General features: G+C 41.6%; 2 protein-coding genes across 3 annotated transcripts in view; one reads left to right on the forward strand and one right to left on the reverse strand.

Moving 5' to 3' along the window:
• The window catches only part of LOC115482138, a 66085-nt gene extending 62296 nt beyond the window's left edge, over positions 1 to 3789 (forward strand). Inside the window, exon 25 of the mRNA XM_030221710.1 lies at positions 3318 to 3789. Within this exon, the coding sequence (XP_030077570.1) occupies positions 3318 to 3534 (217 nt within the window). The 3' untranslated portion in view covers positions 3535 to 3789. The remainder of the gene's footprint in view (positions 1 to 3317) is intronic.
• Positions 3790 to 13136: 9347 nt separating this feature from the next.
• On the reverse strand, positions 13137 to 24856 carry BTG4 (BTG anti-proliferation factor 4). 2 transcript variants are annotated; one of them, XM_030220754.1, is made up of 5 exons: positions 22742 to 22948; positions 21460 to 21657; positions 18203 to 18340; positions 16883 to 17078; positions 13137 to 14103 (listed from the first exon to the last, which is right to left on the reverse strand). In XM_030220754.1, the coding sequence occupies exons 2-5, from the start codon at positions 21630 to 21632 to the stop codon at positions 13921 to 13923; spliced, it is 690 nt and encodes a 229-aa protein (XP_030076614.1). In that variant the 5' UTR covers positions 21633 to 21657; positions 22742 to 22948; the 3' UTR covers positions 13137 to 13920. The 2 variants fall into 2 exon arrangements, with proteins under 2 accessions (XP_030076614.1, XP_030076613.1); XM_030220753.1 differs by lacking the exon at positions 22742 to 22948 and adding an exon at positions 24792 to 24856 and having other exon boundaries at positions 13138 to 14103.
• Between the last annotated feature and the right edge of the window lie 2589 nt (positions 24857 to 27445).

Consider the following 27445-nt stretch of genomic DNA (forward strand, 5'->3'; position numbering starts at 1 on the left):
TTTAAAAACTTTTTTTCCACCTGTATGCCAGCCTCAAATGCCGTAACCACCTCCATGACAGCAGAATGTGTTCTATCCTATGACAGCCTTTCCCTGGTTCTGATGTGGCTCTCGGGTGAGTGTGACACCTTTTCTGTTATGCGCACTGCAGTCACATCAGCAATGCATTGTGGTGGGTGTAGGGTATTGGGCTCCGTGATTCCACTAGCTTGTGGCAAATGCTCACGATGTTGGTAGTTGGTAGGCTCTACTCCCATGGTGCTTTTCCCCCTGCTTACTGGGTCAGAGTGCGCCCTGTTTTGTTTCCAGTAGTCCATGAGGTAGTGGCCATTTTTGTAAGCCAGTTTTAGATCCCTTTCACGTGTTAGCCACGTTACAGAACTTAGTTCTTACCTTGAATGTGGCTGAAAGAGGGCATTGTACACCATTCTGCCAGCTCAGACCTACTGCTAATCTGAGTACCATGGAGACTCGTTGCCAGTGGAGCACAACCTATGATCTGCAGTTAACTGTGAGTAAACGCGGTTATTCCAATAAAGGTCGTTTTCGGAGAGATTAGTCTTCAGGTGTCAACTGGTGTGCCAATGTTATATAGCAGCAACAAGTCCTAGAGGCCTGCCTGTATGAAGGTCCCTGGAGCACTTTTAGTGGGTACCGCAGTGCACTTCAGCCAGGTGGACCCAGGCCCATCCCCCCCTACCTGTAACACTTGTGCTGGTAAATGGGAGGTCTCCAAAACCCACTGTACCCACATGTAGGTGCCCCCTTCACCCCTAAGAGCTATGGTAGTGTTGTACATTTGTGGGTAGTGGGTTTTGGGGGAGGGGGGTTGGGTGCTCAGCACCAGTGGTAAGGGAGCTATGCATGTGGGAGTGTTGTCTGAAGGCCACCGCACTGACCTCTAGGGTGCCCAGTTGGTGTCCTGGCATGTCAGGGGACGAGTGTACTATGAGTCGTGGCCCCTCCCACGACCAAATGTCTCAGATTAGGACGTTTTTGAGCTGGGTGTTTTTAGTTTTCATTATCGCTAAAAAAACAAACACCCAGCTGAAAAACATCCATTTTTTTGAAAATACGGTCTGTCCCACCTCTTCACGTGCCCATTTTCAGACATAGATGCCCATGGAGATAGGCGTTCACATTCGATTATGCCCCTCCACGTATTTTCCAGCATGCTTTGATTCTATCATTCGTCATTTTCTGGCCTGCACCAGTGCTAGGCCTTCTGGAAGCAATTTTCATACTGCCCATGTGGACTTTACACTAATTTTCAAACAGATAAATAGTTATGGAGCTGTGGCACTGCTATACAATTAAGTGATGGTGCTGGATATAAGTTGCTGTGGCTATTGCTGCATTTTTTGTTAGGACATTTTTTCTGTCCTATCTTAATGATATAGATAGCTGCTACCTGTAAAGTTAGGCAGAATTGTCCTTGCTCTGCTCCAGTACTATAGGGAAACCAGTCAGACCCACTTTGGACCAGTCAGAATTGCTTTATTTGGGACTAGTTTGAACCAATCAGGACTGATTCAGACCAGTTGAGACTGGACAGGAGCAAAAACCAATCTGAATAGGTTTGGAGACTGGTTTGGATCATTCATGACTAGGCCGAACTGGTTTGGACCAGTCACGATTGTTATGGACAGGTATTTATTTAGTCATTCATTCTTATATCCCACAATTATCCAAAACTTTTGGTTCAATTTGGCTTACAATTGATGGTTAAATCAGTTACATTGCTTTGTGATTTCAATTACAGTTTCAGATATTATGTGCCATGCACAGTATGGCTTACAATTAATAAATACGTTACAGTGTATGGACTAGTCAGGTCCAGTCTGGACTGTTTTAGATTGTTTGGGACCAGTTTTGACTGGTTGGGACTGGTATGGACTGGACCACTCAGGAGCATTTGAGACTGGTTATGACTGGTGTGGACCAGTAGAAACCAGTTAACCATTTTTATTCTGAGCAATTTAGACTGGTCAAGCTGGTAGGGACCAGTCAGGACTGATTAGGAATGATTTGCTCTCATTGTAAGTGGTCAGGATTGGTTTGGACCAGTTGGAGCCAGTCTGAACTGGTTTAGACTAGTTGGGACCAGTTTGGACCATACCACCCCAATATTTAAACACTTTGTCAGCAATCACTTCAAACACTGCATTGTTTAGATGTCAACTTCAGATATTCAGTGCCAGGCTGTACCCACCCACCAGCAGTGTGAACATCTAGCTGTAAAGCAACTGCCTGAAGTTACCTGGCTATAAGCCCAATATTTAGTGCCAGGGCCCAGATAAGTATTTTGCTGTCTTAACTTATCCAGATAGATAACTTCCAGCAACTACCTTAGCTGTGTCCCTACACTGCCCCAACAATATCTGGCTAGTGCTGGGGTGGTCGGTGAAGAGTATCAGCAGCATTAGCCAGACAATGCTGCTGAAAACCAGTAGATGGCCCCAGTAAACAACAGTTATCTGGGTAGGAGTCACTTCTACTCAGTAAGTACCTATAAATATAGGACCCTGTGTTGTTTCCTCTGTGAACTCATTGATAAATGAGCGCCCAAGTCCTGCCATCTTCACTGCTGTATATAGAAACTTACAAGATGTTGACAGGGAAAGACCAATTTATTCACCCAATCTGCTCATCAATACCTGGCTACTGTGCTACCAAAATCCTATTTGATCTTTGGCCTCCTTTCTCTTTGACCCTTCCAATAAATAAAGTCTCTATTTGTCCCATGCATACCTAATTTTGCCACTGTTTGGCATCCTATCTCATCACCTTCTAAGTGAAAAATTAGTTGTTCCCGCGCCTCAAAACCTTCTTCCTCTCTCGTCTCTTGTTTTGATCATATCATTCTCTGAAAACTACCACCTTCTACTGTACCTCATTGAAGCTGGATAGCTTTTTGAATGTTTCTATCATCGCTTTTCCATCCTTTTTTTTTTTTTTTTTATCACGAGAGTACTTTCCTAGCTCCTTAGGTTTCTACAGCTACGGGTTGTAGTACATACCAACTACAATTCTCGTGAGCCTCTTCTACATTTCATAATACTTTTATGGTAGTGTTCTCAATACTCTTGAAACCAAATAGCTACTACAATATCAGAAATCGAGGTTTCACTGAGTTTAAGACTGTTATCTGTCTAGTTCAGGCATTTTCAACCCAGTCCTTGGCACACACCCAGTCTGTTGGGTTTTCAAAATATCCACAATGAGTATGCAAATCTCTCTTATATTACATATTTGAGGTGGATCCTGAGAACCATTGTTCTATTCATTGCTGATTTTTCTATCTTTGGTTAACCTAGAACTGGAAGCAGAGGTTCCCATCATTGTGCCCTTATTGAAGAGATGGAGGAGAAGCTGGATTCACTGAATGTGTTGCTGGTGAAAGTCTGGAAGATGGAACTTAATGCAAGCACCAGCTCAGACGGTCACCCTACAGCAATCACTCTGCAGAAAGATTCTTTGCTGAAACTAATAGAAGCACTGGAGGAGAAACTGGCTAAAAGAAGGAAGAGCTAAAATTGTGTCTCTCATCAGTAATTTCCTCCATCTATTTGAGGTATAAAACCTATCAGCATATTTCTCTTTCCAACTGGTTTCAGCTGTGGCCTGCCACAAATTAAGGTTTCTTCATTGATCTAATGAAGACAGGATAACACTCAAAAGCTAGTCACAGATGTGTTGAGTTAGTGCAATATAAGATCTGATCTACAATTTCCTTAATATTGACCTTTGTTTCTATATATCCAAGTGGACTAAAATGGCAGCCACAACTATTTTTGTCAAAGATTTAGATTTTTTTTGTTTGTTTGTTTCAAAGCAAAGTTGGTTTGTATCCATTTCACATCTGGGCTGGACATTTTTTTTTTCCAAAGTCTAGATTGTCTTACAGTTGTTTGGGTTTATGTGAATGTTCAGCAAATTAGAAATATTTGTCTATAGTAAAGATCTCCAAGTACATAAAATCTCAGGGCAAAACAAACTGTCCTCCTTCAAAGTGGGAGACTAGGAAAGCTGAGTCAAACTAAGTGATACAGATGGGCTTTCCTCTGAAAGCAACAGGGGAATTCTTGTGTCATCCTTATGAAATCACACAAACCAAAGTACCAAATATCATCATCTGATTATTGTGTCATTCTGGACACCTATCAATTTTCATAACCTTGGTCCTTGTCTGAGGTCCCTATCTACCCATTCTAAAAAAAACATTTAAGTGTGAAAAATCTAGACAGAGGTTACTAAGCCTCTAGTTCAGATGGCTGTGCACTAGTGCCAACACAGCCCATCCACTTTGGGGTCCTTTTACAAAGACGTGGTAGCGTTTTTAGTGCATGGTAAACGCTAGAGATGCCCATCGAAATACATGCGACTCTCTAAGATTTAGGGTTGTTTGTACCTTTAATGCATGCTAAAAATGCTACTGTGCCAGCAGGACCCCTTTGAATGGGTAGCGTCAGCAATGCCACGCAGAATTTTTCAACCCTGACATAGTACATCATAAATCTGCTGGAAATATCAACTCTACAACACAAGCTGGTCAACTTTCAGTTGCCACATCCATGGTGACAAAAGTTCTAATGGCATGAGGTGGTGATTTTTAAAATTATATACTAAACTGTGATTTAGATTCCAAATAGGAATTTTTTTTTTTTTTTTTTTAGCAGGACAAAAGAAGAAGAACACAGTGTGGAGTTACTTTGAATACAATAAGAGCACCAGCAAAAGCTGATGCAAAGTTCTCATTTAGAAAGAATGACGTTGTAGAATGTGGCCAATTATTACCAGGGAAAAGTCCCATGAACCTGAAAACTCTTCTCTACTTGAGGAGCAGGAGAAGCAGAAAAGCAAACTACATGACACAGTCACCAGTGGTTAACCAGCCTGAAATTTTTTTTTGAACTATAGAGAATTGTTTTGGAAGATCTTGTTTGGGGGTTAAGAGCTCAGCAGAACCCCCAGTGTCCTCTGGAGAAAGTTCTCAACTTTCTCACAGAAGACAATCCATGACTCTTCTTTTCACAGCATAATGAAAGCAACCGATCCAAAATTTAAAGTGAAATTGATTTGCAAAATAAAAACTAAACCTGAACTTCTGTGATTAATAAATTTAAAAATAATGGTTTTTATTTTAACTAATATAAGACTGGATAACACCTGCAGCAGTCAGCAAAAGGCTGAGCTCCAGCAGCTGAAGATTGGGCCCCAAAGAATTCAAGACAACAGCAAAAATGTTTTCACTTGACCATCCAAAACGCAGCAAGTTTTACTTCCTGTTAACATGCTTTATTCTATGCAGGAAATACATCTTTTCTTTGAGAAAAAGAACGTATAAAATAAAGTTTTATTCCAGCTTCATGCAAGAGAAAGGGAAATGTAACATTATATATTGTCTCACACACAAGCTATATGATCATATTTCTTAATTCCAAAGAGATGTAAATTGAAAGTAAACATCACTTGAGCTGCAGAGAGAGAATGCACGGTTCAGGGAATGTAGTCATTCAAATAAAGCGAAGTTGCGCACCTGTAGCAGATGTTCTGAGGACAGCAGACAAAGAGGCATATTTTCAAAGCACTTAGCCTTCCAAAGTTCCATAGAAACCTATGGAACTTTGGAAGGCTAAGTGCTTTGAAAATATGCCTCTAAGTATTCTCATATGTGGGTGATATAATCTGACAGAGCTTAGTATAGATGCTACCTAGCACTTATAGCTTTAAGAAAGTTCTAGCAGAGCCCCACCATGAATGCGCAGGTGCCTTCGTGCCTGATGTACAAGCATATGTCACTCAGTAAGATGACATACCTTAAGGAAGATGCCTAGGAGAGGTGAGGGTATGTGAGAATACTTGGCCTGCTGTCCTCGCAAAACATCTACTACACCCAAGTAAATTTCATTTCCTCTGAGGACAAGTAGGCCAGATGTATTCTCACATGTAGGAATCCCTTGCTAACAGGTTCACTGCAAACAACAATGGTAGGGAAGGTGCAGAACAAAACTGGGGCTAGGAGGGTGGAGTTGGATTATAGACACCAAACAAATTCTGCAGGAATTCTGCTGCCTGAACCAGCTTATGTGAAAGACTCTTCCCATATGTTACAACTTCTTGACCAAATCACAGCTCAAACCATCCCATACATTAGATATGAAAGTGAGTGAAACCTTCCCCCCCCCCCCCCCCCAGGGAAATATTTCACAACTTGATACAATTCATGGTACTAAGCAGTAGTGTGCTGCAGCCGGCTCCGGTAAATGAGGTCAGCATGGCAGGAGGGCGCCACAAGCCATACTTACCCCATTTACCTCACTTCCCACCACTGCCCTCCTTTGCCTGCGCTACCCTGGGGGGGGGGGGGGGGGTTAAATTGTTATTACCCTGTCAAAGCAGCCAGGTCATTGAAAGTCCTGCCCATCTCTAGCCTTCCCTTCGTGAGTTCGTTCACAAAGGGAAGGCTAGAGCCGGGCAGAGTTTTCAATGACGCAGCCGCTTCAATGGAGGTAAATCAGGGGAGAGAAGAGAAATCGCTGGACATGGGTGGCTGGAGGGGAGGGAGAAGAGAGTCGCTGGACATGGGTGGAGGGGAGGGAAGAGTGAGGAATGAGGTGAGGGAAAAAGAAAAGAAAAACTGCACATGGATGAAGAAGATAGGCAGAAGCTGGATCCACTGGACAGTCAAGTCTGCGGAGTAGGACCCAGCTTTTACTTACAGATGTAAGCCAAGAAATGAAGAAGGCAGGCGGAAAGTAAAGAAATAAATGGAAAGGAAGCCCTGGAAACGGAGTTGAGGACATAGTAGAAGAATCAAATACTGGGCCAGCATGATCCGGAAAACAAAGTCACCAGCCAACAAAGGTAGAAAAAAATCATTTTATTTTCATTATAGGTGTTTGGAATATGTAAAAGTTTATATTTATGGCATTTTATCCCACATTAAACATGAATTAGATTGGAACCTGGGATCATTTAATTTTTTTTTTTCCTGGAGAGAGTAATGTACTGCCCCCCCCCCCCCCCCCAGGCTCTCTCCCAGCTCTACAATTTTTTTTTTTTGGGGGGGGGGGCACAGAGGTGGACCAGGGAGTGTTAAACATTTACCAGCACAGCACTGGTAGTAAGCCATCTAGATTACTGTAATGGTATCTGTGCAGGATGTAAAGATCAAATCATAAAGAAACTCCAAACTACTCAAAACACAGCAGCCAGGCTTATATTCAGAAAAAGAAGATTTGAAAGTGCCATACTGCTACGAGAAACTGCACTGGCTTCCAATTAAAGGACATATTGCGTTTAAAATCTGTACGCTGGTTCATAGAGGCATATTTTCAAAGCTTAGCCTTCCAAAGTTCCATAGGTTTCTATGGAACTTTGGAAGGCTAAGTGCTTGGAAAATATGCCTAAAAATCTTCGGCAATGCCCTGGGATATATGACAGACCTTATAGATCTACCACCCAGAAACAAGATCAACACGAACATACCTAAATCTCCACTACCCAAGCTGCAAAAGACTCAAATACAAAATCAACCTATGCATCTAGCTTCTCTTATATAAAGCACGCAACTATGGAATGCACTACCACCAATCGCCATAAAAACATACGACCACCTAAACTTCCGGAAACTCCTAAAGACTAACCTGTTCGGAAAGGCATACCCTAATGCTCCAACCTAAATGCCTTAACCCTGCAACACAATATACAAGTTCATACAGGACATAATCTAACTCTTCCTCCTTATGACCCCCAATGTGTCTACCACACCATCATTCACTACCATAACATCGCTATGTATTTGTTCATACCAGTATTGACAAGCGCCTCTACTGTACTATGTAAGCCACATTGAGCCGGGAAAATGTGGGATACAAATGCAAACAAATATAACTTGAATTATCAGTATCACATTCTGAATTATAGCAAATGGTGATTAAATATTTTACCTTTCAGCAAGGGTATTTTTTACAAATTAGAGGAGTGGCTATAGGGGCCACAGTAGACCCTACAATCGCTTGTCTATATATGGCATTATGTGGAGAGCGCTTTTGAGTGTATATAATCAGTTCATTCTACAGTGGATGAGATATATAAATGATGTTCTGTTAATGTGGAACGGTAGTAAGAAATTTTGTTGGAGTTACAATCTAAATCGCTCAGATGAGATCATCCATTTACAACTCATAAGAGGGTTAGAGGTGCAATTTTTGGATATAAAGATCAATTATGATAGGATAAATTTAAAACAGAGGCATATAGGCAATCCACAAACGCTCTGCTCCTAGTCACCGCCCATTTACATTGAAAAACGGTATCCCAGTAGGGCAGTTGTTGTGGATACATCAGTTATGTTCAGATAAGCAAGATTTTATTTCTCAAGTGCAAGATATGAAGACACATTTTGCACAAAGAGGTTACCCAAGAAAAGTAATTAACAAGGCCTATAAATGTGCTTAGAATTCTCATAGAACGTGGTTGATAATACCTACAGAGAAATTTACTGATAAAGATAGGATGCCATGTTTTACTGTATGGACCACAGTCCATTATGGTAAAAGATATCTGCAAGTATTGGCTAATATTAGGCATACATCATGATCTTGAGGCTGTGCCACTGAATTTCTCCCTAATGTTCTGCTCTCTTTTGGCAGCAGTTAGTAGAATCAAAAATTATGAACAAGAGTTTCATGCTAAATGCAATGCATGTATATATTGCCAGTATGCTTTGGAAACTAGTTGGATTTATATTCCAAGATAAAAAATTTGAGATCTAAAACAGATTGTAATGGTTATATATGCGATTTGTTTGCCCATGTGGATTATGGCATATCTGTCAGATGGTTACAAATAATTAAGCATAGATTGATGTTACTCAGATGTTGTGCCATATGCTCTGGACTAGAAGGATGCCTATATCTGTACCTTTTATCCCCACACCTCTTAGCTGTTCTGTGTGCCTGTCCTATTTTGATTGTGAGCTCTTTAAGCCAGGACTGTCTTTTTGTGTATGGTGTACAGGGCTGCGTATACCTTGTAGTGCTATAGAAGTGATAAGTAGTAGAGCTACATTTCAATAATTCCCAGGCACAAAGTATCTCAGATTTTGAGTAAACACCACTACCAGTATCATATGGTGCCTTTTAGCCTCACATTAGCTCCTATACTCCTTTACCAAGTGCCTAGCAGTAGTTGTAGCATCACTACAGTGACTTGGAGTTTGTGTTTCCCTACCTAGACAATTACTACTCAAGAGCATCAGCACCATAAAATTCCACTGAACCAGTGTGCAAGAATAGCTTCCCAATGCTTAATTACAAGTTATACGTATGTTGTGCAACAGATAAGCAAAGCTCGTGTGTATGCTCATTCAAATCCTAAGTGCAGCACGCATCAGGGCTGTTCTGCTCCTTAGAGTTTTTCAAATTCTTCGGACTCCCACATCGTTGTTGCTCACCACTAGTGCTCAGAGGCTTGTACAGCTTTTCCCTCTTTCAAATAAAATGAGTAGATTTTTTTTAAGAGGAAAAAAAGCATGAGACACCCTCCCCTCAATGAGACCTCAAAAGCTGGTAGTAGGTGTCCAGTGTGATGATAGGGCTGTTTTGTGCAGCTCCTCTGAGCATTGGGAGTGAGTACCTAATGATCTCATTTACACCCATTTTCCTACATTTAAATACAACTTGAGCTAATCTTGGGTTTTAATCCTCAGCTTAATGTGCACAACACCCCAGTGATTGAGGGACACATACAATGCTCTGCTCTAACAATGAAATGAAATGTGCCTAGGGTGATCCAAGCACAAAGTCTGGATAGTGCTAGTAGTCGTCCTAATTTTGTCCAGGTAGTTGTTTGGGTATCAGGTCTGAATTTTTCCCAGTACTGGCAGCTGCAATATACCCAGATATTCAGTCCTGGTATCCAGGTACAGCCTGGCACTAAATTATCTGTGTATAAAAAGCTTGTGGCAGCTTGTGATTTAAAAAAAAAAAAACCCAAAACCCACTAATGCAGACTAAATATTGACCCATTAGTTTTTAGGTGACATCCTAAACAAGATGCCTCATAATAATAAAAACACATCAAATAAGAACAGTAGAGAGGACATCTGTGACCGTCTCTGGAAAACATAAGTAAAATCGTGGATCCAAAATGTTGAGAACAGCCAATTTTCGTGTCACGGGTCCAAAGCAGTCGTAGGTTTGAACGTCTGTAAATGTTTTTCCATATAAAAAGCATAGGACTTGGGCTGCTGTATTACAAATTTGCTCTAATAAAAATTAAAATCTCATTTTGTTTCTGGTGATTAGTCATGCTTTTCCAGAGATGGTCACATTTATTATCAGCACTGATATGGGATACCGTTTAACTTTTAGATCTTTTCTATCCTAACCCAAGTGCAAACTATAGTAATTGAAAACACGTGGGTCTTTTTGCTAAGTTCTATGCATACTATTGCCCAGTTCCATCACAAAACTGCAGAGGCAGGATGTGATTCAGAGGGTCACAACACAAGAGCTATACCCAAGTGAGCTTGGATTTGGAAAAGGCGAGTAAGTCTAAAATCCAAACCAACAAGGCCTCAGATTTCTAAATAAGTGACTATTATAAAAAAAAATTCACTTTCAAAAGTGTATAGCATTCGCCTACTGAGATCATTTCTATCAAACCAGGGTTGGTTTTTTTTGTTTTTTTGCAAATATTCCTAGTGCTATTTAGCAGATTCTTGATTTGTGACTTCGTTTTGCACCATACTTTAAGAAGGCAGGTTATAAATTAAACAACATTACATCTTTCTAAGTTCAACAGCTCCTTCAGCTGCTCTTCAAACAAGGGTATGGTACGATGAGGCTCAAATTTAGGCACAGGCAACACAAGCAGGGCAACAAAAATGATAAAGGGGATGGGACGACTTGCCTACAAGATAAGTGGCTAGGGCTCTTCAGCTTGGAGAAAAGGCAGCTAACAGAAGATACAATAGAGATCTCTAAAATGAGGGGAGTTGAATGGGTAGATGTGAAGCATCTGGTTTACACTTTCCAAAAATACTAGGACTTGGGGGCATGCGATGAGCAGAATCAGTTGTAACGTGGACCTTTACATTTTTCAGTGTTTAATATTTTTGATGCATCCAAGCCCAAGTCTCTAAGTTGACCTCAAGTGTCTTTCACTCACTTTGGAAGCTAAAGCGATTGAGGCCATTTTTCTCTAAATCTGTCTTTCGTACTTTGGTTCAATCCCTTGTCCTCACCAAATCTGATTATTTCACTTCCATCTATGCTGAACTTAAAGGTGATCTTCTGAAAAAATTACAAACAGATCAAAATACTGCTGCTCATCTTATATGTAGATCTCATGTCGCCAAAGCCACTCCTTTTATATGAGCTACATTGGTTACCAATAAGAGAATATCTTTCAAAATTATGGGCCCCGTTTACTAAGGCACATTAGCATTTTTAATGTGCCTACAATTTGCGCATGCGCTAACCATGTAGGTGCCTATTGGGATATTGTAGGCATGTACACAGTTTAACGTGTGTACATGGTTAACATGTTAAAAGATGCTAATGTGCCTTGATAGGAAAAATTAGGAGAGTGAATTTATCATCATACAGATAGGGAAATGTAAGGTGAGAGATTCTTCTTGTTGAAATAGTAATTGATCAATGTCTCCATCTAGTCAGGGACTCCCGATACAGAAATCTGTCTTTTTGGGATTTGCCCATTTTTTATTAAAAAAGTCACATTTCACGATGTGTGTGTGAGTGAGTTTGTTGTGTTGCGATGGTTACACTCCTACCTGGCTGCTCGTCGCAGCGGTCCATCTTGGGAAGGTTCAGTTGAGGGGCGGCAATCTTGAGAGGTGCATTTGATCAGTCCCTGAGGACAGCCATCTTGAGTGTAGCATCTACATCAGTTCCTGAGGGGCAGCCTTCTTGAGGCTTATTCCTATGGGTGTGACCATTGAGGTTCCTTGCCCGCCAGCTGTGGCAGGGATCCCCTCATGAGATGCCTATTTAAGAACTGAACACGGTCATCCATTTGCTTCGACTTCTATCATTGTAGAGGTCTGGTGCGTGTTCTTTGCTTTGCTGCCCTGACTTCTGGATCAAATCCTGACTATCCGCTGTATTGCTGCTTCTCTTGGTCCTGGACTGTGCCTGCTCTCCTGTCTGTCTGGTCAGTGGCTGCTCAACCCCACAGGTTCCGGAAGTCCTGGTGGCCACCTGCACCTGGGGGCTCAACTCCCGGGGAACAGCGGTCGCTGTCCAGGTGAAGCTAGGGGTTGTCTGGCTGCCTGACCGAGTGCGGTTTCACGCCATCTACAATGTGATGGTGATGTCTTTCACTGTTGAAGCTCACAGGTTGTATAAACTGTTGAGAAAAAAAAAAGTGATCCTGGTAAGAACAGAACTTTAATGTTATTCCCGCAACTCCCCATCTACTGTGTGCAAGGCTGGGAGGAGTCACTGCAAACTCTGAACAAGTTACCACCATTTTCTTTCATCCTGGAGCCTAGTTTCAGATACATAGCAAGACAATTTAGGAGCATAATAAAGATCATTTCTCCATTATACACTTAAGGGAATTTTATAAGCTTTGACACCACCACTTCTAACCTTTCCCCCAATATGACTAAGTGCATTGAAACCGAGAATTAGCTCAAAGTCACATCAATATTTTACACTTATACAGCCTCTTGCTCATAGCACTCAAGGTGCGATACAACAGTCAAATCCACATACAAAAGCTCAGTACTTGAACCTCAGAAATAACAGGAGTAAAGTCTAAGTTGTAAGGCTCATCCTACGTTATTCCAATATAAATATATCTACTGCTAAACCTTAGCTATTGGATTTTTTTTTTGGGGGGGGGGGGGGGAGGATCTCTCACCAGGTTAGCAAGTATACCATGTTTTTACCCTAAACAATGGTCAACAAGATTGAAGCATGGCAGAGGTATCCATCCTTCCACTTGGAGTGGATGAGTAGCCTAATGATTAGTGCAATGGGCTGGGGAACTGGGTTCAATCCCTGCTTCACCCATGACTCTGGCCAAGTCACTTAACCCGCCATAACCCTAGGTACATAAACTTAGATTGCAAGCCTACTTGGGACAGAGAAAGAACCTGTAAACATTAAATGTAAGCTACTTTGGTTGTACAATCAAGTCCAAGTCTATGACCTTTAACCTAGAGTACCAAGTCACACCGTCTTCAGTCTGGTTGATGGTGTCCATTAATGCAATCAGCAGCGTTTCATAAGCAGCATAGAACCTGGACAACCATAAATATAAGATATTAGTCTCAAGGCTAGTCTCTAGGGCCTCATGTCCAAAAGGCAGGCTTCAAAGTAGCATCTACTCCATTTCTTTGCTTCTTGGCACCAGACACCACTTTTATTTGGAGAGAGACTGCTGATAAAGGATACTCAAACCTGGGAAGGAGAAAGCACTGCACCGATAGGGCGTTCATTCTTTAAGAAACATTGGTAGGCTGAATGACACCGGCAGGAATGTTCTGCGCTGCCCATGAACATCACCTGGGAAAGGGGACAAAGCAATGCTAGTATGAAGGAGGTTGGCAGATGCCTCATTCCTTCATCCCCAATTCTCTATTGGATATACAATTGTCTACATCATGCACTATGAGGATACCAATTTAGAAAAACCACCACTAAAATACCAACATATTTATTTAGCTCACATCTTTTCAGTAGCAATAGTGCATGCAAAATTTTGGACACCACATTGTTAGCATATAAAATATATATATTTCTCTAAAACCATTAAAATCTTTAAGATTTCTAAAAAGTGCTGTAAAAGTAAGGTCCAAGAATCCCGGAGAAAGTCATGGTCACCCCTTGGTTTAAGGGAGGAAAGCAAACCAAAGCAGCCTTATCACAAGCCATTGTAGCCTTAGCGCTTGGAGTTCACCCAGTGGTATCTGTCTACCCGCGCTCCTGTAAATGCAGCTGTTGGTCTGTAAGACTTGTACATCTTGTGTGGAGGTATATAACTGGATTGGTGGTATCCATCCATAGTGTACATCTTTCGACGAGAGTAATGAGACCATGGTGGAATGGACTGACTGTAATTGCTCTAAAGAAAGGAGTAATAAGAATTCAGTTAAACAGAGCTATGCAGATAAAGTCTTGGCAGAGATTAAACCCTTTAGTCATTTTATGGATCTTGTATGCACAAGTTATGGATAGACCAATTAGTATATTATCTACTACAATTGGAGTTAATTGGCACCAATTTGACATTACAAACAACTTGTGTAGAGTGTGCATGCACAATCGCAGGGCCTAGTTTGAGACTAAAACTTCAGCACCGTAAAATACCACTGAACCAGTGCGCAAGAATATCTTCCCAATGCTTAATTACAAGTTATACGTATGCTGTGCAAGAGATAAGCAAAGCTCGTGTGTATGCTCATTCAAATCCTAAATGCAGCACACATCAGTGCTGTTCTGCTCCTTAGATAAGCTTTTCAAATTCTTCTGTGCTTAAACAAGGTTTTCAAGCAAATGAATACAGGCACCAATCTATGCTTCTACATCATTGTTGCTCACCACCAGTGCTCGAGGCTTGCACAGGCTTTTCCTCTTTCAAATAAGAACTAATAGATTTAAGAGGAAAATCATGAGAAATCCTCCCCTCAATGAGACCTCGGAGCTAGCAATAGGTTTCCAGTGTTACAGCAGGGTTTTGTGCAGTTTGAGCATTGGGAGCGAAAACCTAATCTCATTTACACCCATTTTCCTACATTTAAATACAACTTGGGCTAATCTTTGGCTTGCACATTTCCTGCATTACAGCCTTGTGTGCATTAATGCCGGTGCTAAGCTGATGCTCAGAGCCCTATCTGTACGCAACACCCCCAGCGACTTGAGGGCACATACAATGCTCTATTTTCTCAACCGCCAATTAAAAAAAAAAAAAAAAAAAAAAAAGTTATCCCTTAGGAGAATAACAGGCAGACGTGCTGATCTTCCTCCACCACTGAATCATTTCTCTTATGGCTACCTGCCACTAAGTCTCAGCCCTTGGAGATTAGAAGACAGTATCCTCAATTGTACCATGAACAAAATGCTTGCAGTGGTCAAGCTACTGCAGTAGGTATGACCCCCAGAGTCTGTGTAAGGTGCCTAAATTAAAGTACTCAAAAAAAAAAAAAAAAAAGCACTTAGTTGGCAGTAATTGCACACATCCACCCTACAGAGCAGAAAAGTAGAAGATGACCCAGTGACTGCCACAGGGGGAGTGAACTTCAAAGAAAAGCACCAGGATGAGACCCAACATGGCCAGAAGCAGGTGGCTGTGCCCTGTACCAAACTGGTCTCATCCTGGTGCTTCAATAAAATTTCTTCAAATTGACACTGCTTGTGGGGAAGTCACCATCATCCTTTAGTTTTCTGCTCCTTTTGGACTTGCAGAAGTTATTTCCTGCTCTTTATACATGTCTGTTGCCATATTCTATAACAAGCATGGCCAAGTTTCATAGCATGACCATGAACAGATATGGGCATTCTCTAGGCACCATGCTATAGAATACCTGCATTTGCATGCCTGCCATCAGTTTGGCGTGAGCATTTATGCTAGCTTTTGGCAGGTGTACTTCGTGTTCAAAGCTAGGTGCAAGAAAACATGCCATCTTTAGGCACTGGATCCATTAATGAATCAGGTCCACACTGTCCTGTACCCATAGAAACAAAAGCATAGCAAAGTAGACCTTTTGTAAAATAGATGTCCATGCAAGGTTGAAGAACAATTGAATTAGATCTTATACCCCACAGGTCAATGTTGCTGGTTACATGGTGTATATGGATTATGTTAAGGTACAAAGCAGTGGGTTGCAAGATGACTGGGCAGGTGCGTATTGCAATACTATAGCTGGCACCTCAACATCGTAGCCATAGATAGACTAAATTTAAGGACTGTTTAAACAAACATCTCTAGGTGGGTATTTATACTCGTTTTAGTAGTGGCATATGTAGAGTAGCCCTGCATTTGATAGGCTTACTGTTGTCTGTATAGGACTTATTGAAGAAAGTTGAGGCCTTGGAGTTGTAGATAGCCACAGTAGAGAGTTGCACATTTGATGCCAGGTAGGAGAAACCCAAGGCATGGATAACTTGTGGGACAAGAAAGCTAGTGTAACTTTTGGGATGGGAATGATTATGTAGCAAGCATGTCTCATGACAAGTCCAGTCCTTCAATATAAATTGGTCTCAAAGAGGAGTTCAACTTATATTGCCAGTGGGTTACAGCAAAAAATTAGGGTCATTATGGAAACATTTATGACCTCCATTAGGTCCTGAAGAGGTGGGAAGGATTTCTAATTCATGCCTTTTCAGCAGTTACTCAAGGCACACTTATTTTTCAGTCTTGAAAATACACAAAGAATACAAAATCAAAAAGCTCAGTCACATTAAATGCCATAGAGGGAGATGCCAGAAAAAGTAGTACATGATGCAGCCTTGGGCAAGTTACCCATCCCTGAATGTATTTCTTCAGGGATGTGGTGACCCCTGGTCAAGCTTGTGTAGTACTTATTTCCTGAACCTTTACAAAGAAGTAAAAGGAGTCTTTGCCTACCAGTTTTATCCAAGACAGACAACTAGAACAGCATTACATTAAGCTAATCATTGCTATCTGCTTTACTTCTTCCCATTTGGAAACATTGGCCTGGCCACAAAAGCTCATGTGACATTTGTCAACACTACCATACAACTTAAGACCTGGATCGCTTGATTAAATATTTGTATTTTAACATAAAAAGCGCAACATGTTTGCATTAAGAACCACTATGCCGGATCAGCAGGACTAAAAGGGTAAGGGGGGGGGGGGGGGGTTACTAATGGAATCAATTTACCTGATAGATGCTGTTTGGATTACTGACAGTTGGAATGGTCTTTGGTTCATTAACACCGCTCTCTTCATCAGAGGAATATCCAGAATGATAATCAGAGGTTGCTTTTTCAACAGCAATACTGATTTGTCTGGAAATCTCTCGATACTCATTGCCTTCAAGATGAGCAATAGTAAAAGGCCGGTTTTTTTCGCCATACCTCAAAAGATACAAGAATATTCTTTTCAAAAGAGAATCTTTGTAGAACATGTTACCCTAAGGTTTCCCAATGGTCACACTTAAGTAACCGTTAGCATCTGTATAGACTGAATCTATTAATATGCTCTATGTAACTTTGCATGAGTCTTCAAATGAAAAGCTAAGCCCCAAAAGCCAAAGTTTAGTATAGTTCTGGAAATCACCTGGTTTGCCCAAGCATGTCCTTTCTCCTCACTTCAACCAAGTTCAACCCATTCAAAACATACAACTAGGAAAGCAGAGTAACCTAACATGGCAGTGGGCTGAACACCTGGGAAGCCAGGTTCAAGTCTCAGATACTCTTGTAATCTTGGGCAAATAACCCTTCACTGCCTCAGGTACAGAGCCCTCTAGGGGTGAGGAAATAACTATACTCAAATGCAGTTTCCTTTGATCTACTACTGAAAAGTCATGAACAAATCTGTCTACAACTAGGTAGTAAGCTATTTATTGATGAAATGAAAATCAAATTTGATTTGCCTAGGTCTTCACTTCTAGCCTGAGAACCACAAATGGGTCAAGTTTTCAGAATATCCCAAATACACATTTGATTACAATGGAAAGAGCTTTGCATGTGTCCTCTCATATTCCTTAGTGATATCAAATCCTGACCAGTTTTATCTTAACTTCCATGATAGCTACCAAGGGTGTAGATCATAAACTGTTTCATCAGAAGACTCAACCATTACATGGCCCCACTGAGCCAGATAACTAGTATTATAAACTGGCAGCCTAGGGTTCGATTTCTGGTTCTGATTAGGAAAAAAAAGTCAGTTTGGGGGGGGGGGGGGGGGGGGGGAGGTCCACAGCAACTTCAGAACTGAATTAGTCTGGTCCTTATGGCATGGAACCAATAGCAATCCTAACTGGAACCCTCTGAACCTTAACCAGATTGAGGCTAGGTAAAAAGTGTACTATCAGAAGGATTAATTCTTTTCTAGACTTAAAAAAAACACTGGCCCTGTATCAACTACTACTCAAATTTACATACATGTTTTTATCATTAGCATTATAGGATATACAAAAAAAAAAAAAAAAAAAAAGTTCCTTAGTATAATGGGGCCATTGTGGAGGCCAAATACTTACCTGCAGCATACCTCGAGTGGATCTACCCATATTGTCATCTCCTTTGGAAGTCCAAGGTCACCAAAATCCACATTACTCTCAGCACAGGCTCTCTCCAGCACAGAATCAGTTCTCTGGTGTTTGTTTATCCGAATACACCTAGGGAGGTAACGTTTGTGAATAGAAACGTACAGGTTTTAACTTACTAAACTATGCCGGGGAGCCTTTACAAGATCACCCCTTCCATGTGGTTTTTCAGGTTCTAGAAGAAAATTTTCAATGTGTATACCTTTGTGAAGCCATAAGGATGGTCAAGGTAGTATATACACAAAATATACCCAATGCTGTAGCACCTGAAGATTGGAGAGTGGTCAATCTAATATAGATTTTTAAAAAGGGTTCCAGGGATGAGCTGGGAAAAGACTGCTATCAGTACCTGGGAAATAGTGGAAATTATAAAGAAGAAAATTATGGAACACAGACAAAACGTGTTTTAATGGGACAGAGTCAGCATGGGTTCAGCCAAGGAAAGTCTTGCCTCCCCAATTTGCTTTGTTTCTTTAAAGGTATAAAACTTGTCAATAAAAGTGAGCTGGTTGATGTATCTAGATTTTCAGACAGCTTTTGACAAAGTTCCTCAGAAGAGACTGCTGAGAAAATTAGAGTGTCATGGGATAGGGCAATATCCATCTATGGATTAGGAATTGGTTATTGGCCAGAAAACAGAGGGTAAGGTTAAAATGGCCATTTTTCTCAATGGAAGCTGAATAGTGGAGTACCACAGGGATCTGTACTGGGGATGGTGCTATTTTAACATTTATAGATCTGGAAAACAATGAGTGATGTGATTAAACTTGCAAAGCTATTCAAAGTTGTCAAAACACATGCAGATTGTGAAAAATTGCAGGAAGACTGGGAATCCAAACTGCAGATGAAATTTAATGTGGACAAATGCAAAGTGATGCACATTTGGAAGAATAATCCAACCTGAAGCTAGGGTCCACCTTAGGAGTCACTCGAGGAAAAAAAAAATCTAGGTGTCATTGTAGACAACATGCTATAGTCTTCTGCCCAGTGTGCAACAGCCAAAAAAAAACGATGTTAGGAATTAGGAGATGGATGCAAAATACCAAGATTATTATAATGCCTCCTATCATGCCATGGTGTGACCTTACTGCAACTGTATTAAATTCTCAAGGTATCTCAAGAGATAGAGGAATTAGAAAAGGTTTAAAAGTGACCAAAATGAAGAGCCCTATCCTTTTTCTGAGGCGGATATGATGGAGGTCTGTAAACTACCAAGTGATTTAGAACAGATCGAGAAGTGAATTGATTTTTCACTCTTTCAAAAAGCACAAAGATCAGGGGACACAATGAAATTGCATGGAAATACTGTTAAAAATAGGAGAAAATTTTTTTTTCAAATACTGCTCTGGAACTCACTGCCAGAGGATGTAGCAGCAGCAGTTAACATATCTGGATTAAAAAAAGTTTAGACAAGTTCCTGGAAGAAAAGTCCAGTGTCTTGTTATCCAGATGGACATGGTGAAAGCCACTGCTTGCCCTGGGATTGGTAGCATAGAATGCTGCTACTAATTGGGTTTCTGCCAGGTACTTGTGACCTGGATTGGCCATAGTTGAAAGCAGGATACTGGGCTAGATGGACCATGTCTGACCCAGTATGGCTATTTTTGTTTTCTTTGAACAGAACAAAATTCATTCCATAACACAAACTTGTTTTTCCCCCCAAACTTGAGATGTCTTATAAGACAACTCTTTCAAGCTATTCTGTCAATTCAAAGAACCATCATCCACCAACCTAATTAAAATGGGGACCCTACACCTGGTTGGGGGAGGGGGGGGGGAGAAACTAAGTTGAGGAAAAGCTGTTCCTCTCATATCTTTCCAGAAGGTTAAGTAACTTGTCTCCAAGCTTGGTTCTCATTTTAAATAACTTGTTCCATACTGAGAACGCAGATGTGCCTCCAATAGGTTTCACCCACAATACTCCAAATGGGTTATTTTTTGCACACACAAAACACCCAAGCCAAGGTATATAGAGTATAATCTCCATTGTACTTCCAGCATGCCAAAGATCTTCCACCTAGTACTTGTAGGGTATACAACATCTGTAGGCCACCCATAGAATTTGCTTTTTAAACACATCAGGCCTATAAGCCCACAACATGAAGATCTGTTAATACCTTCTGTACTGTCAAAGCCCTTTTTGGAAAATTTACCATTTCAGTATCTGACAACCAGATAATTGTGTGTTAGAGAGAAAATGGACTAGTTTTCTCTCATAAGTCCTAACCATAGGAGCCAACTTTTCAAAATTATTGGGGGTGCTAAGCCCAATGGAAATGACCCCTCCCTGGCCACATACATGGAATTTTCTCAATATTGGGGGTGCTCAAGCACCCACAGAGTCGGCTCCAATGGTCCTAACAGGTTATCCCTAATGAACATGTGTAAACTTGGCACACAATCTAAAAAGGTCAAGCATGTTTGGAGACCACAGGGACCAAAGTTGAGACCCACTGATCTCAACTACATTGATGTCAGATTTAGTCCTCTAGGACCCCCCCCATTTACCACAAAATTAGTATGATGCCGAAAGTTTAAATACTGAACCAATGGCAGGGTCCTATGCCCAACGTAAGTTGGAACCAAACATTACTAAGCATTGAATATTCAGCAGATGAGTTTTTCATCCATTTTTACCTCCCCCTTCCTACTCAAACCCAAAGCTAAACTTGAGCCTTTGTTTAGCACTATTTGGAGATTCCCCACACCCCTCTACACCTAGTCTGGTCACTACAGTGATTATCTTGAGCTGGGGTTATGCACCATGGTGCCTTCCACAACCCTGCAATCATGGGAAGGACCAGCATGGGGGAGGGGGCACAGGAAACAAGGCAACTGCCCTGGGCGCCCATGCTGCAAGGCCCACCCTCAAAGCCTCCCTGAAGCCACATCCTGCCAGTGGCCTATAGAAGCTCCCTCCCCAACATGTTTTAACACTTGCAACCAGGCGTCACCCTGAAGCAACAGCCATGAATCCCTCTACCCAGCTTCACAACACCCCCAGTCAGTTTTCCAGTAGTTTATTTACTGGCCATATCCTTGTAGCAGAAACAAGTGCAAGACTATACTAGCTACTTGACTAGATGGTCTAAATGTTAACACTGCTTTGTGACAGTAGACGACACAGAAGCACCGGCTGCGTACACTAGAAGACATGATGGGAGCTGGTTAAGTTACTAAGACGCCAATACCTGAAAGCCTGTCCTTTAGCAGGGTTCTCCGAATACCAGTGGTTTTTATATTTGGCAAACAATATACTAGTCAATTTGGATGCAAATTTGTCTATTTTCTGTTTGCTCAGCTTCTCACGTTTCTTCACCAGCCTTGTGATGAAGACCACAGTAGCTGCAATCTCCTCTTTCATTGTTGAAGCCCACAGGTTGTATAAACTGTTGATACAAAAAAAAAAAAAGTGATCCTGGTAAGAACAGTACTTTAATGTTATTCCCGCAACTCATCTACTGTGTGCAAGGCTGGGAGGAGTCTCTGCAAACTCTGAACAAGTTACCACCATTTTCTTTCATCCTGGAACCCAGTTTCAGATACATAGCAAGACAATTTAGGAGCATAATAAAGATCATTTCTCCATTATACACTAAGGGAATTTTATAAGCCTGACACCACCACTTCTAACCTTTCCCCCCAATACGACTAAGTTCATTGAAACTGATAATTAGCTCAAAGTCACATCAATATTTTACACTTATACAGCCTCTTGCTCATAGCACTCAAGGTGCGATACAACAGTCAAATCCACATACAAAAGCTCAGTACTTGAACCTCAGAAGTAACAGGAGTAAAGTCTGATTAAGTTGTAAGGCTCATGCTAAGTTACTCCAATATAAATATATCGACTGCTAAATCTTAGCTATTGGGATTGGGGCGGGGCGGGGGGGGGAAAAGAGAAGAGAATCTCTCACCAGGTTAGCATGTATACCATGTTTTCACCCTAAACAATGGTCAACAAGATTGAAGCATAGCAGAGGTATCCATCCTTCCACTTGGAGTGGAGGAGTAGCCTAATGATTAGTGCAGTGGGCTGGGGAACTGGGTTCAATCCCTGCTTCACCCTTGACTCTGGCCAACCCGCTGTAACCCTAGGTACATTAACTTAGATTGCAAGCCTACTTGGGACAGAGAAAGAACCTGTAAATATTAAATGTAAGCTACTTTGGTTGTACCCAGAAAGGTGGTATAATCAAGTCCCAAGTCTATGACCTTTAACCTAGAGTACCAAGTCACACCGTCTTCAGTCTGGCTGATTGTGTCCATTAATGCAATCAGCAGTGTTTGTTTCATAAGCAGCATAGAACCAGGACAACCATAAATGTAAGATATTTATTTCACTTGTATCCCACATTTTCCCACCTATTTGCAGGCTCAATGTGGCTTACAAAGACCTGTTGTGGCAGCGCCATACAAAGTAGTCAAGGAAGACAAAAGAATTTGATCAAGTAATTTGTGGAGATATACATTCTGCCTGAAGTTGAAAGGTGCTGTATTGAGGTTAGTCTCAGGCTAGTCTCTAGGGCCCCAGATCCAAAAGGCAGGCTTCAAAGTAGCATCTACGCCACCATTTCTTTGCTTCTTGGCACCACACACCACTTTTGAATTAGCCTTAGGACTTTTGGTGCAATGCAGTTGCAGAATATATGAAGCTGTAAAGCCAAGCATGACATTTCTTCACTTCCGCTCCTGCCACACTTGCATATCCTGCACCTATGAGAGAGAGTGAGACCCCACTAGTACAACAGCATTGGTTTGTTTAGCTTACTACTAGCAGCTAATTAAGGTCTCATTTGTGGGCTCTGACTATCACATCACAAATTAGTCAAATATTGAAAGGACGGGGGGGGGGGGGGCGGGAAAAGAAGAGAATTTCCTAGTGATCTTTAGCTACTAACAATAGCTAAGAAAAGAAAAATAAGGGTGGTTTCAGTTTAATGATAGTCACCTTATTTGGTGCTCCCTGCATGTCTTGTTCTCTACAGGTTGTACAGAGATGAGATCCACAAGTTTTACAAATATGAGAGAGGTCCACATGTTTGCTCATCTGGTTAGTGTTAGGCAACTTCCCTTGATGCCAAGTTCAGTGTGCAGCATAGATGTTTGTTGTAAAATTTACCACTGCTTTTGACGCCTAACCCTCACCTCTTTATTCCCTTACCCTTAATTGTTCTGTCTGCCTTATCTAGATTGTAAGCTCTTTGAGCAGGGACTGTCTTTTTTTGTGTATGGTGTACAGCACTGCGTATGCCTTGTAGCGCTATAGAAATGATTAGTAGTAATCTGTGCCTAAGCTAGTGAAGACTATAGTAGTTTTTCTCCTTTGGTAGAGTATTTTCTAAATGGATCTAATATCATCCTATTACAAATTATTGGCTGGTCCAAGAAGCTGGCCTAGCAATAAGTATACACATACATGCTTCCTTTCTGCCTTATAATACTATAAGCAGAAAGCTAGACTAGACTAATTTACAATCAAGGAAGCCTAGCCCATCTTACAAGACACAATAAAGTGTATTAATACTAGACCTCCAGCAGTAGTACAATTATGCTTATTACACAGCTACATTGCTATAGTTCTTCTTACTCCCAAATCATTTTTATAAACAATTTTATTTGTTCTTATCCACATACCACACTGATTCCAGTTATGAGTTGAGCTCCTTTTTATAGAGAACTCAGATCTGAACTAAAATGAATATGGTTTTCTTTTGACTGCACCATGAAGTCTACATAGAATCAAAACCTTGAAGAACTTGTAGTTCTTGGTGTATGTATTGAAAAATACTAGCAGAATTTTTAAAAATTGGTAGTAAAAGATTTTTTTTTTTAAGAGTCCTTTGATCACTACCCCCTGCTATAAAGCCATGAGCTTCAGGATACTACTACTACTACTACTGTGATAATCAGATCACCAAGACCATAGTAGAGACCAGGCATCCAACTAGGGCTCTTACCCTAAACGTCATGTCACAGAAGTCCTTGAACCTGCCCAAAGGCTATAGAAAGAACAGGTAGTAAGTGGGTTTCAAACACAGTAATCTTTCCCAAGTGCTCTAGGCCCCAGCAGAGTATACACTGATTCTATCCAAAAGGCTCATTAAACAAAAAATTAAGTGTTGATGGAATGGGGGGGGGGGGGGGGGAAGAGTTAAGATATAGATACAACCCTAACACACCACAACATAAGACTACTCGCTCTATGAAAACACATAGAATATCAATAAAAGTCCTACCCAGAACACTACAACCTAGGATATAGATATTAACATCAACACAACAATCAATGTAACCAGTTTTCATGCCCTAAACAGTCTGCTTTGTAACAGTTAAATCCACCAAGCAAAGTACTAGTTAGGGAAGCATTTTTTTTAACTATTCTTAACTATCCAACTTGTAGGATACACATTTATCTTAACACTAAATTATAAAGGAAAAAAAGCCACTTAAACATACTGGTTATTACAGATATAACTGGAAATTAAAAAAAAACAACTTTCTATAACCCAACACTTACCTAAATTCTCCCTTCTTACCAAATCCTTAACTTTGATTTTTAGGTTTTGCTAAAGCTAGGCCGCCTAGAGCTTTTAAGTAGTTGGTTAACCAGGTGTGGTATTTTGTTAATTAGACAGCTCCAACAGATGGGGGGGGGGGGGGGGGGGGGGAAGATGGGAAGTGGTATTTTGTTAATTAGACAGTCCCAACAGATGGGGGGGAGAAGGGAAGTGGCACAATCCCTGTCTGCCACATAAAATCTCACAAGGAAATGGTTTGTGGAACTAAATGTTCCTTCCTGAAATGTTATCTCCAAAGTTATTATAGTTTTACCTATATAAAGGATTAGAGAGATAAAAATGTACACCTATTAAAAATCCCCACAGTCTAATAAAGACTTTATGAAGCTCTCTGAACTGCCAGGGATGGGGGAAGATTTCAGGAATGATCGTGGTTTTCTAATATATTGTGGTACCTGGATGCAGAGCTGCTATGTTACCCAGTTCTAGGAGGGAGACTATTTTGGCCAGTCCTCGTTTTAAACTTACATCTCTAAGAGATGTAATATTTGTAGCAGAGAAGCCCAGTGGCTGGAGATTTTGGGACAGTCCTGAATTTTTAACCACCCCATCTTGGTGCATTATGGGACTTGCAGAATTGATTTCAATGGGCAGATCAGACACTACAAATCCCACTCTGCTTTGGAATGTGAGTTCAAAACCAGGAAGTCAGAAAGTCTCCAGCCAGGAAATGGGTAACTTGACATCTCTGTTGTAGTCCCCAGTGGCGTAGCAAGGGCGGGGCGGTCCGCCCCGGGTGTCAGCGGGTGGGGGGGGGGGGTGCTCCATCAAGAGCCGACAGCTTTCGTCTCCTGCCACCACCCTGCCTTTTTTTTTAAATCCATGCAGCGACGCAGGCAGCGCCTTGCATCTGCCCTGCGTGTGCTGTGAAAGGAGAAAATCGCCTCGCTGCCATCGGGCCTTCCCTCGCTGTGTCCCGCCCTCCTCTGAGGTCACTTCCTATTTCCTCGAGGGCGGGACACAGCGAGGGAAGGCCCGATGCCAGCGAGGTGATTTTCTCCTTTCACAGCACACGCAGGGCAGACGTGAGGCGCTGCCTGTGCTGCTGCATGGATTTTTTTTTTTTTAAAGGCAGGGTGGTGGCAGGAGAAGAGGGCTCTGTCGGCTCTCGATGGAGGGGGGATTGGGGAGGGGAGTGCTCAAATGGGAGAAGGGGTTTGAAGCTGGAACTGGGGTCTGACAAGGGGGCAGGAGGGGAAATGGGTCCATGCCTGGGGCAGGTGGGAGAATGGGTCTGAAAAGGAGGGATGCAAGGCATGTGGTGGATGAAGGGGGCTGGAACTGGGGGCTGAAAAGGAGGGTAGTTGGGATAAGGGGGCTAGTACTAGAACTAGGGGCTGAAACTGTGGGGACTGGGGTTTTAAAGGGGACAGGGAGAACTGGCTGGGGCTGAAGCTCGGGACTGGTGAGAGAAAAGGGCTGGGGTTGAAACTAGGGGCTGAAAAGGGGACAGGGAGAAGTGGCTGGGGGCTGAAGCTCGGGACTGATGGGAGAAAAGGGCTGGGAACTGGTGGAATAGTGGGGCTGAAGAGGGGGGGCATGTGGGAGATGTGGGCTGGGGCTGGAACTAGGGGGAGGTGGAATAAGGGGGCTGGACCGAGGGGGAGAGAGAGAGGGGACAAACCCTGGATGGAAGGGGGGGAACTTGAGGGAGGGCAGACCCTGGATAGATGGGAGAGGGAGGGCAGACGGATTGAAGGGGGACAGAGAAAGAGGACAGACTGGGGCAAATGGTGGATGGAAGGGGCAGAAATAGAGGGCAGATGCTGGATGGAAGGGAGAGAGAGCGAAGACAGATGCTGGATGGAAGGAAGACAGTGAAAAGAAGATGAGGAAAGCAGAAACCAGAGACGACAAACTGTAAATAAAATATATATTTTTATTTTTTGCTATAGGATATAGTATTGTAGCTGTGTTAATTTTTTATAAATAAAACATGTAAAAAGGTAATCTTTTTATTGGACTAATTTTAATACATTTTGACTTAACTTTCAGAGAACAAAACCCCCTTCCTCAGGTTAGGATAGGATACTGTAACAGTACTATACTGTATTAACCTGAGGAAGGAGATTATGACCTCTGGAAGCTAAATGTATTAGTCCAATAAAATGGTATTTTATTTTCTGTATTTGTTTTATTTCTATTTGTTAATTTGTAAAGTGGTGATTAGTATTTGTTAGTTTTTTCAAATTTACATCTGCTGTCTTTATATTTTGCACAGTACTAGGGGACATTTTCTGTTTCTGTGGTGTTGATTGTATGCAGAGTCTGGCAGTTTAATTTTTGTCTAAATAGAAAGTTTATGATTACTTATTCTATAGTGGATTAGGGTGTATCTGTGTTTGTGAAAAAGACATGGCTTTCGGTTGGCATTGACTGTGCAGGATCGACGATCTGTACTAATCTGCCTGTTTTTGTTTTACAATAGGTGAATTGATGTTCTAGTGCTCACTGTAGTGTTTAAGATGCTTTCCTTTTCCTTGTGTGACTAACAAATTACTGCTTATGGTATGGTAGAATTGCTCTATAGGTCCTGAGTGTTTTGTATTCTCGGTATGCCTAGTACTGGATTTGGGGGGGGGGGGGTGTTAAA

The sequence above is a fragment of the Microcaecilia unicolor genome, chromosome 12 (assembly GCF_901765095.1).
Source record: "Microcaecilia unicolor chromosome 12, aMicUni1.1, whole genome shotgun sequence".
NCBI classification, from domain to species: domain Eukaryota; kingdom Metazoa; phylum Chordata; class Amphibia; order Gymnophiona; family Siphonopidae; genus Microcaecilia; species Microcaecilia unicolor.